General features: G+C 47.5%; 1 protein-coding gene across 2 annotated transcripts in view; it reads left to right on the forward strand.

Annotated features, from left to right (window-relative positions):
• The window catches only part of ZBTB44 (zinc finger and BTB domain containing 44), a 42248-nt gene that overhangs the window by 10755 nt on the left and 19285 nt on the right, over window positions 1-12208 (forward strand). For both annotated transcript variants that reach the window (XM_056544516.1, XM_056544517.1), the window contains exon 2: window positions 5914-6972. In XM_056544516.1, the coding sequence (XP_056400491.1) occupies window positions 5976-6972 (997 nt within the window). In that variant the 5' untranslated portion in view covers window positions 5914-5975. The remainder of the gene's footprint in view (window positions 1-5913; window positions 6973-12208) is intronic.

Consider the following 12208-nt stretch of genomic DNA (forward strand, 5'->3'; position numbering starts at 1 on the left):
CCCCCCTTTATCATCCCCTTGTCATCATCCCACACATCCCCCCTTCATCATCCCCTTGTCATCATCCCACACATCCCCCCTTCATCATCCCCTTGTCATCATCCCCACCCCCCTTCATCATCCCCTTGTCATCATCCCACACACACCCCTTCATCATCCGCCCTCAGTGGTCTTCAACCTGCGGACCTCCAGAGGTTTCAAAACTACAACTCCCAGCAACTCCCCTGTAGTTTTGAAACCTCCGGAGGTCCGCAGGTTGAAGACCACTGCGGCCTTCGACATCATCCAGCCCCCTCTCACCCCACTTTAGTTCTGTACAGTACTCACCTCCGCTCGGCGCTGGTCCGGTCCTGCAGGGCTGTCCGGAGAGGAGGTGGTCCGGTGGGATAGTGGTTCCGGGCTGCTATCTTCACCGGGGGCGCCTCTTCTCCGCGCTTCCGGCCCGGAATAGAGGCGTTGCCTTGACAATGACGCAGAAGTACGTTGGTAATGAACGTACCTCTGCGTCGTTGTCAAGGCAACGTGACTATTCTGGGGCCGGGCCCGAAGCGCTTAGAAGAGGCCTCCCCGGTGAAGATAGCAGCCCGGAACCACTATCCCACCGGACCACCTCCTCTCCGGACAGCCCTGCAGGACCGGACCAGCGCCGAGCGGAGGTGAGTACTGTACAGAACTAAAGGGGGGTGAGAGGGGGCTGGATGATGTTGAAGGCCGCAGTGGTCTTCAACCTGCGGACCTCCGGAGGTTTCAAAACTACAACTCCCAGCAAGCCCGGACAGCCGATGGCTGCCCGGGCTTGCTGGGAGTTGTAGTTTTGAAACCTCTGGAGGTCCGCAGGTTGAAGACCACTGCGGGTGGAGAGTTCACTCGAGTATAAGCCGAGGGGGGTGTTTTCAGCACGAAAAATCGTGCTGAAAAACTCGGCTTATACTCGAGTATATATGGTAACTTGTAATTTAGTCATAATAGTTAAAATCAATTTTAAAAAAAATCAGCACCAAAGACGGGGCATGCCCACTCAATTTTAGTCTGTTTGTATTGTAGCGTACTGTAGTTTATATCCAGACCCAATAGTTCTCTCAGGTAAACTTTGCATGAATAAACATATAGGCAACAGCAAGCAGAGACCTTGAAACTTGCAGTACTTTTCACTAAACAACAATGAAGCTTTATTTACACAAGACGGACATCACATCCCTCCTTCCCCCGCAGTGTTGTGGCCCTAGGAGTTGTTCCATTCCGTCTGCATTGTATAAGTTTAGGTATCTCCTGAGTTGTACTTTGTCTTCTGATGGGCAGTTGCATATAGCAGACGCCATCTTGCTTCAGGGCAGAATGCGGTGGAATGTGAGCCCCTGGTTTGGGGCCCGTTCTCCTGGCTTCCTGCTGTTGCCTGTGATGATGAAAGCTGCAGGAATGTCACTGTGCTCTCCGCACCTGTCTTACATATGGATGACTTGTTTTTGTAGGGTGGGCAGCTCCTTTCTGTGGGTTCTCAACCCCTTTACACTAGTTTTAGAAGTTTTTTTTTATCATGCAATTAAAGCAAAAAAAAAAGTATTAATTCAGCAGGAAAAACAACATTGCTGGCTATGGGGCTACAACTATTGGGTAAGCGGGGAGAGTGTTTGATGGGGTGTTACTTTGGGGCTGTCAGGACTTTTTGTCATCCTTTGTTGTTCTTAATAATTTTTTGATGATACTGGTATATACTGAATGTCCCCTTTATTAGATCCCACTGCCCACTCACAATTGGATCTTTCCTGTATGATAGTCAGACCTGTGACCATGGAGTGCAGCATGAAATCCAGTTATCAGTTTTCTGTGAATCAGGGAAACATGGCCCGGTCAGATGGATCCAGATCTCTGTGGAGAAACATGGCCTGGTCAGATGGATCCAGATCTCTATGGAGAAACATGGTCTGGTCTGATGGATCCAGATCTCTGGAGAAACATGGCCTGATCAGATGGATCCAGATCTCTGTGGAGAAACATGGCCTGGTCAGATGGATCCAGATCTCTGGAGAAACATGGCTTGGTCTGATGGATCCAGATCTCTGGAGAAACATGGCCTGATCAGATGGATCCAGATATCTGTGGAGAAACATGTCATGATCAGATGGATCAAGATCTCTGTGGAGAAACATGTCCTGATCAGATGGATCCAGATCTCTGGAGAAACATGGCCTGATCAGATGGATCCAGATCTCTGTGGAGAAACATGGCCTGGTCAGATGGATCCAGATCTCTGGAGAAACATGGCTTGGTCTGATGGATCCAGATCTCTGGAGAAACATGGCCTGATCAGATGGATCCAGATATCTGTGGAGAAACATGTCATGATCAGATGGATCAAGATCTCTGTGGAGAAACATGTCCTGATCAGATGGATCCAGATCTCTATGGAGAAACATGGCCTGGTCAGATGGATCCAGATCTCTATGGAGAAACATGGTCTGGTCAGATGGATCCAGATCTCTATGGAGAAACATGGCCTGGTCAGATGGATCCAGATCTCTATGGAGAAACATGGCCTGGTCAGATGGATCCAGATCTCTATGGAGAAACATGGTCTGGTCAGATGGATCCAGATCTCTGTGGAGAAACATGGCCTGGTACGATGGAACCAGATCTCCGGAGAAACATGGCCTGGTCAGATGGATTCAGATCTCTGTAGAGAAACATGGTCTGGTCAGATGGATCCAGATCTCTGTGGAGAAACATGTCCTGATCAGATGGATCCAGATCTCTATGGAGAAACATGGCCTGGTCAGATGGATCCAGATCTCTATGGAGAAACATGGTCTGGTCAGATGGATCCAGATCTCTATGGAGAAACATGGCCTGGTCAGATGGATCCAGATCTCTATGGAGAAACATGGTCTGGTCAGATGGATCCAGATCTCTGTGGAGAAACATGGCCTGATCAGATGGATCCAGATCTCTATGGAGAAACATGGTCTGGTCAGATGGATCCAGATCTCTATGGAGAAACATGGTCTGGTCAGATGGATCCAGATCTCTATGGAGAAACATGGTCTGGTCAGATGGATCCAGATCTCTATGGAGAAACATGGCCTGGTCAGATGGATCCAGATCTCTATGGAGAAACATGGTCTGCTCAGATGGATCCAGATCTCTGTGGAGAAACATGGCCTGATCAGATGGATCCAGATCTCTGTGGAGAAACATGGTCTGGTCAGATGGATCCAGATCTCTGTGGAGAAACATGGCCTGGCCAGATGGAACCAGATCTCTGTAGAGAAACATGGCCTGGTCAGATGGAACCAGATCTCTGTAGAGAAACATGGCCTGGTCAGATGGATTCAGATCTCTGTAGAGAAACATGGCCTGGTTAGATGGATCCAGATCTCTATGGAGAAACATGGTCTGGTCAGATGGATCCATATCTCTATGGAGAAGCATGGCCTGGTCAGATGTATCCAGATCTCTGTAGAGAAACATGGCCTGGTCTGATGGAACCAGGTCTTGGTGGCTCCATGCTGATAGAAGGGGCAACATTTGTCACAGACAGCATAAGTCAATGACCCCTTTTTGTCAGGTGTGAACAGTTCAGGCTGGTACATGAGTTAATGGTTTCAGGTTTTTTTTTATGTTTGTTTTTTCTGATAGCTGTGGATGGACGTTTGGACAGTATGGCTTATGTAAGCATTGTGGTGATCAAGTTCGTTCCTCCATGGCAGCTGTTTCTTCTATGGCAGGAGGAGACTGTCAGCAAGTTTTTCTTCCTGTTCTGGCCTTCACAGTCCCCAGATCTTAATCTTATAGCCATCTCTGTGATCAGGTAGAATGGGGGCTGTCTGATGTGCAGCAAGACCTGCACTGTCCACATGGGCTGATGTCCCTGCAGAATGATTTGACCACCTAGCGGGATCTGTGTCACAATGAACTGCTGTACTGCTGAAGGCAAAGGTAACCTGTTACTAGAAGGGGGAGGGGGAAGCCTAACAAAGTAGGTATTCATTGTATATGACCTGCAAATGTCTGGCTACAGTAAGAGCGTATCCACAGCCTTATAGTGACATATCTAGTGGAAGTATCCAGTCTTGGATCCATAAAGCTCCATCACTGCATCAAACCTGCGGCAAAGGACAAGTAAAGGAGTGACCAAGGCCAGTACTGAGCACAGCTCCTCCACTTCTCCTCTGCACACATTTTGATATATCTCCTTCTTTGTATTTTAATTGTTATCATTATCAAGATCTCTGTGCCATGTCAATGAATGGGAACTTGTTTTGTCCAGGTATTCTCACAGCTGACAGCTTTACCATTATATCCAATCTAGACAATTCTCTGCGAAAGTAGTAGTCTGGATTCTGAATACATTGTAGCAAACCATCAACTGACAGCAAGTAGAAATCTCCTAAATGGTATATGGAGGAGCCCTCTAAGGCTGGGTTCACACCATGTTTTTGGGTTACGGGCACCGTATCCGGCTGGGGGGAGCGAAAACCGGGGGCTCCCGTATCCCGCTGGGATACGGGAGCGCCCGGTTTTCGCTCCCCCCAGCCAGATACGGTGATCGTAGTGTGAACCGGCCCTAATGTAGCTGCTTAGCCAACAGTGCATACAGTTTTGGGCCCTTGTGTCTCCCTGAGATTTTCCTACCTGCTGTGATAGCTCGCACGTTGTGACTACTGTAAAAGGCTGTGTTACTGGGCCGGCATTCCAGGAGCATGACATTCACTGCAAGCGCAAGGTGGATGGTGTGGAAAATAGCTGCAAAGACCCTTGAGATCTCCCAGAAGCTAGGAGCTGACTTTGTCAGCTTTGGCGTTGGACACATTTCTTGGCTCTCAGGTCAAGGACTTAATTTTCTCTTTTGCCAATTGAGCTCCTTTCATGGTTTTCATTTAAACATAACATAATATGCCCAGCAAGGAGGCACTAACCCCGCGCCCAGCCGCCTGGAGCAGAATCGCCGTGCTGTTCTATTTTAATCTGATCAGCTCATACAGGCACGCATACAAATCCGGGCACTCCTGTTACCCAGGACTTAGTGTATTAAAGAGGCAGGAACCAACCGAGCCCCCATCACATGCTCATAGTATTTACCAGCAGGGGCCCAACAGAGGAAAACTGGCAATATAATCATTTCGTGAATGAAGCATAGACACCCAGTGGACATTTGTCATCCACATATCATATCACCAAATGAGTGATAGCAAAGTTATTCTGTATTTTAATGTTATTCTGTACATAAATATGTGGCATTACTCACCCTGTATTAGGCTCCGGAGCTGCATTCACTCTTCTATTGGTGGAGTCACTGTAAACATTACTTATGTGCTATTCTTTATGTAAATATGTGCCATTACTGATCCTGTATTATAAGGCAGAGCTCAATCATTATTGTAATGTAGTGTACATAGTTCCCTAAAAAGAATTCCGGATCCAGAATATTAGAAGTGAGGCTGAGAGCTAAAAATAACAACCCATACTCACCTGCCCTGATCCCCTCACTGCTGCTGTTCTTACTGCTCCAATTGTCCGCTGCTGCTTCCTGTGATGTGTTGTTACTACAGCTAATGAGAGGGCAGTTCATTAGGAAATGAAACATCTCAGGAAGTGGCAGTGGGGACCGGAAGCCATCAGAACAGCAGAAGCAAGGGATCAGGGCAGATAAATATGCTTGCTTTGATATTTTTATAGGACCCTGTCTCTCTTCTAAAAAAAATCCCAGGACTGGAATACCCCTTTTACTCATCATATACACTACTATAGGTCACTGTGTATACTATATTGCAATAGTTATTAAAATGTAACGCGTGATCAGTAGTGTTATATGTGTACAAAGCTACTTCTATATATACTATAACATTGGAGGTGACTGTTATTGTGATGTGATATCTGAAGAGCCGTTTCATCCCAGGTCTTTTTTCTTTCTTTCAGATTCCGAGTTATTGCACTTGTTTCTAAAGCGGAGAAAGCAACATCTCTCCAGAAACCTCAGGATGGGGGTGAAGACGTTTACTCACAGCTCACCGGCGCACAGCCAGGAGATGTTGGGGAAACTCAACATGTTGCGCAATGATGGACACTTCTGTGACATCACCATCCGGGTTCAGGATAAGATTTTCCGCGCACACAAGGTGGTCCTGGCGGCGTGCAGTGAGTTCTTTCGTACCAAGCTGGTGGGCCAAGCAGATGAGAGCGCACAGTGCGTCCTGGATTTACATCACGTAACGGTGACAGGATTCATCCCTCTCCTGGAATATGCCTACACTGCCACCTTATCTATCAACACTGAAAACATTATAGACGTGCTGGCCGCCGCCAGCTACATGCAGATGTTTAGCGTGGCCAGCACCTGCTCAGAGTTTATGAAATCCAGTATTTTATGGAACACACAACAGGAGAAGGTGCTGGACACAGGACAAGAGAACGCAGGCAGCAATTTCCGAGACGGCAGCCTCTCGCCGGTGTCTTCTGAGTGTAGCGTAGTGGAGAGGACCATTCCCATCTGTCGCGAGTCCAGACGCAAACGTAAAAGCTACATTGTCATGTCCCCCGAGAGCCCGCTGAAATGCAGCACACAGACCAGCTCCCCACAAGTGCTGAACCCCACCCCTTCTTACACTGAGGCCAGAGGTCAGCCCGTGGACTCGTCTCATGCCTTTCCATGGACTTTCCCCTTCGGTATTGACCGGAGGATGCAGCCAGACAAGGTGAAGCAGATAGAGTCCAGAACATTAGAACTGCCCGGACCTTCAGAAGTTTCCAGGAGGGTAACGGATTACGTGCCCTGTGAAAGCACTAAGGTCAGCTCACCTCTGGTAATGGAAGACGATGTCCGAGTCAAGGTGGAAAGGCTCAGTGACGAGGAGGTGCACGAGGAGGTGTCACAGCCAGTCAGCGCATCCCAGAGCTCAATGAGTGACCAGCAGACGGTACCTGGGAGCGAGCAGGTGCAAGAGGATCTGCTGATCAGCCCGCAGTCGTCTTCCATAGGTGAGCGCAAGCCTGTGCCCCATCCCTGCTGCCTGCTGTAAGTTGTACTCTCTGACCCCAGGAGTTCACAACCTAATCTGCCGTTGTATCATCTCCTATCTCACACAATGTATCATTCTGAAAATAGAAAGGGGAGAAGTCGCTCTCATGTACAGGACTCCAGGTGATCCCACAGGGAGGAGGGGGAGAAGGAAAATGGCCTCTTACCAAAGTTGGTTGTGTAACATACACAACAATCGGAAGCGCATGTGTAATAGGTTCCGACTGCCGCCGTCCTGTCGAAAGTTAGCATCAAGTAAGCAAGGACTTCAGGAGGAGACAGGATTACCCAGCACTGACCAGAACAAAGCAAATGGATCCACGGATACTTCAAGTAAGGAGCTTTATTGTAACAAACATGCAAGGCATTTTGCTGCGCAAGCGCAGTGAAACGCTTTGTATGTTTGCTACAATAAAACTCCTTACTTGTGGATACATTTGCTTTGTTCCGGTCAGTGCCGGGTAATCGTGTCTCCTTCTCAAGACCGGAACAAAGCAAATGCATCCACGGATACTTCAAGTAAGGAGCTTTATTGTAAGAAACATGCAACGCGTTTCGCTGCGCATGCGCAGCGAAACGCGTTGCATGTTTCTTACAATAAAGCTCCTTACTTGAAGTATCCGTGGATCCATTTGCTTTGTTCCGGTTAGTGCCGGGTAATCCTGTCTCCCCCTGAAGTCCTTGCCTACTTGACACAATGTATCATGACCAACATCACTGTCCTGAGGAGCTCCCAATCTAATCTCTATTTCACACACAGTATATCACTCCAGTCATCCCTGATTCCAAGCTCTTAATCTGTTTTCCATATCAGTTTATTACTACCACCATGTCTGAACCCAGGAACTCACAATCTTATCCCCCTATCTCACACAAAACATATTACTTCCGTCATCCCGGACCCCAAGAACTCATAATCAACTGGCTCCAGAAAGTTAAACAGATTTGTAAATTACTTCTATTAAAAAATCTTAATCCTTTCAGTCGTTTTGAGCTGCTGAAGTTGAGTTGTTCTTTTCTGTCTAAGTGCTCTCTGATGACACCTGTCTCGGGAACCGCCCAGTTTAGAAACAAATCCCCATAGCAAATCCTCTTCTACTCTGTGCAGTTCCCGAGACAAGCAGAGATGTCAGCAGAGAGCACTGTTGCCAGACAGAAAACAACAACTCAACTTCAGCAGCTGATAATTATTGAAAGGATTAAGATTTTTTAATAGAAGTAATTTACAAATCTATTTAACTTTCTGGAGCCAGTTGATAAAATTTTTTTTTTTTTCCCCTGGAATACCCAATTAAATCTTTTTGCAAGCTTCTCTGTCTCCCATTGAGTTCAATAGGTGATGTTTCCAAGTGAAACTGCATGGTTATTGATGCAAAAATCGCCAATGTTTCCACATTAAAAGCCAGATGGTTAATGCCCATGTGAAAATACCCTTAGGGGGAGAGTTACCTAAACCTGTCCAGAGGAAAAGTTGCCCATAGCAACCAATCAGATCGCTTCTTTCGTTTTTCAGAGGCCTTTTCAGAAATGAAAGCAGCAATCTGATTGGTTACTATGGGCAATTGGGCAACTTTTCCTCTGGACAGGTTTTGATAAATCTCCCCCTTAGTGTCAAATGTCAGGTTGCACGAAGACCCTTACTGAATTTAGAAAGCTTGAGCCTCTAAGGAGGACGTAAAGCTAAGCATAATCTGTTGTGTTACATCCAGCGCTCCCCAAAGTATTATGTGCTGCCTCTCATATGACTTCACTGCACAGGATTACAGGAGTCTGTACATAGACCTGTATACATATAAAAGAGCATCTTCCTGCTGCCAGGGCTGATTTTCCATCTATCATTACTGGTCTGAGATGAGTGAATTTTGTAAACACAACCTTTTATGCAAAACAAATGCAAACACCCTGCATACCCCGTGTCCTCTCCTTATCCTTGTCTGAACAATCCTTAGTCTGTCTCGTTGTCGGGGAGGTTTCTGCAGAGCAGAGTGTTTCAGGTTGTTTGAATGATGGGCTCAGAAATTCTCATAATCAGCTTGATCCTGATTCTGATAATGTGGATGGCTGGATCCATCTAACGTCAGTGTCTTGTGTTCAGGCCTCTACATTTTCCGCAATAATTCAGAAGATAATTTAGTCTCCATAATGTCAGATTGAAGGAGTGAACCATTGTATGCCTTCACAGATGGGCTTGGGGTGCTCCTCCGCTAGCAGAGTGGGGCTCAGAATGCTCCTTGTCTTCCTGTAGACCAGTGTTTCCCAACCAGGGTGCCTCCAGCTGTAGCAAAACTACAACTCCCAGCATGCCCAGACAGCCTTCGGCTGTCTGGGCATGCTGGGAGTTGTAGTTTTGCAACAGCTGGAGGTACCCTGGTTGGGAAACACTGCTGTAGACTGAAGCTTGGGATACACCTCGTCCTCCACCTGTAGAACAAAGCTTGTGGTACACCTCGTCCTAGTCCTTTAGAGCGGGTCTTGGGGTGCACCTCTTCTCCTTTTGCGGGGTTCAGGGTGCTCCTTGTCCTCCTTCTGCAGAGCAGGGTTTGGGGGGCTCCACATCTTCCATTTTCAGTACAGGGTTTGATGTGTTTCTCATCTTCCACCTGTAGATCTGGCCATGCAGGGTTTGGGGTGCTTTTTTGGGGGTGCTTTTCCTCTGCCTTCAGTGTGGACTTCATGTTGCTTCTTGTCCTTTGCCCTTAGTGCTGGGTAGGCATGTTTCGGGGTGCTCCTAATTAGGGATCGACCGATTATCACGATTTTGGGCATTATCGGTATCGGCAATTACCTTTGCCGATAATGCCCCGCATCGCGTGCGTCCCCCCCCCCCCCCCCCCACCACCGCGATCGACCCGTCGCGTTGCACCCCCCACCGCACCGCCCCCATTACCTCCCCCATCCCCGGTTTTATAATTACCTGTTCCCGGAGCCCACGCTACTTCTTGTTCCTGCTGCGTCCTGCGTTACGCCAGTGAAAGTTCAGGAGGACGCCACCGGAGCCAGATGTGGAATGGACCCCGGGAACAGGTAATTATAAAACCGGGGATGGGGGAGGCAATGGGGCCGGTGCGGGGGGTCGGTTGCGGTGCGGGGGTGCGGTGCGGCGGCGGTCGCGGTTAAGTGCGGTGGTGGGGGGAGCGGTGGCGGTGATAGGTCTCAGGACCCCCGGACAGGCAGGGGGAGAGAAGCGGGTGGCGGCGGCGGCCTATGGCACCGCAAAAGCCACTGCAGTCCATTGATTTAAAGCGCTTTAAATCAATGATCTGCAGCGGTGTCGCAGGGGGATAAATAGCCGATAACTTATACCGGAATATCGGTATAAGTTATTGGCTATCGGCCCTAACCTCCACCGATTATCGGTATCAGTCCTAAAAAAAAACGATATCGGTCGATCCCTACTCCTAATCCTTTGCCTGCAAAGAGGGGTGCACAAGGTTTCAGGTGTTACTCCAGACAGAAGCATGTTCTAGAGCAGTGGCCTGCAACCTGCAGACCTCCAGATGTTGCAAAACTACAACTCCCAGCATGCCCGGACAGCCGGGAGTTGTAGTTTTGCAACATCTGGAGGTCAACCTAGCTGTCCGGGCATGCTGGGAGTTGTAGTTTTGCAACATCTGGAGGTCCGCAAGTTGGAGACCACTGTTCTAGAGCCTCAGTGTACACTGTCCTGCTTTTTCTTAGTGCACAGAGCCCTGCTTGTCCACCCTCACTTCCTGTATTTGGACTCCTCATAGAGACACACAGGCAATAGCTGCAGGGACAAAAATATACATATTTTTTAAACAATGTATATTACGAATATACATATAATGGTATTATCTACATTATATTAAAAAAGGTACACTTTAAGGAAATAAATAAAAAGCAGTTTTGCCAAGCGAGGTACTTATTTTATTTATTTCCTGTCGACCTTTGTACATTTCAGTGAAGTAACTAAATACTTTCCACTTTCCTCATTGCCCTAACGTGGGCTCCAGGTCACTGAGGATGCTAATTAATAGCGCACACTGTGAGGTTTCCAGTCTTAAATCACTGTCAGTCTCTGGCCTAATGGGTATTGTGTTCAGCAATGTGAAAGAAAGCGTAGCCTCAGTCCATTATCACGTATAGAAGAAAAAACATGTCAGACCTGCAAAGATCTTCAGCTGCTTCCCATTGAGGTTTTCTAGATTGTGTTGTAACCCCACAGTATAGGGCAGTGTTTCCCAACCCGGCTGCCTCCAGCTGTTGCAAAACTACAACTCCCAGCATGCCCGGACAGCCAAAGGCTGTCCGAGCATGCTGGGAGTTGTAGTTTTGCAATAACTGGAGGCACCCTGGTTGGGAAACACTGGTATAGAGCCACACACACACAGAAGTCCGTCATATGCCGCCATCCATAGGAATAACACCCCGTGTGTTCAAGCATCGTGCCCACCTTCCCCATTGCAGTCTTATTGCAGTTATTATTGTGTGGGGGTCACATGAGAATCTCATGATTGGTGCACAGTAAGGGGCATTCTCATACTGCACAGTGTTATTCCTATGGCCTGCGACTTGTCACATGACAAGTGTGAGGCAACTTTAGCCTTGCATCTCATTCACACATACTGCAGGGTTCTGCTGCAGCTAGCTCAGGATTATGGGGGGTATTTATCAATTTTGCCTGTTGAGTTTCTTTTTACCCTTTTTTTTTTTTTTCACTTTGGTTTTTGCGGACATGCACCAAATTTATCATTTGGCGCACGTTGTTAGTAATTCTGGGGCAAATGCAGAAATCAGCTGTTCACAGACCCTTTTACATACAACTTACCGCCACAGAGGACGCGTATTTTACCCTGTAGAGCAGCCATTCCGGAGTCCCTCCTGCCGTATATCAGCAAGCGACATGAGTTATTTTTTTTTGTGGGGTTTATAACCACCGTGTTTTTATTTTTTATTTTTTTTAGCTTTAGTGCTTACCTTTCCTGAACCTGTGCGGCCATATCCGATGGTGGCTCAACGGAGGGTGAAGGTCCCTCAGAGACAACCATGTCGCAGGATAGTAGTGTGCAGCCCTGCAGGCGTCGCTGCTTGTCCAAAAAAAAAATCTTATGTATTTTGACGCCTTTACATTTTCTGACATTATAATGTGTGTTTCCCGTGGACAAAATTTCTTGGTGGTGAATTGTGCCAGAAAAAAACCCTAAGGACGCAAAATTGCACCAAAGATCGATTGGC

Source organism: Hyla sarda, chromosome 10 (genome assembly GCF_029499605.1).
Source record: "Hyla sarda isolate aHylSar1 chromosome 10, aHylSar1.hap1, whole genome shotgun sequence".
NCBI classification, from domain to species: domain Eukaryota; kingdom Metazoa; phylum Chordata; class Amphibia; order Anura; family Hylidae; genus Hyla; species Hyla sarda.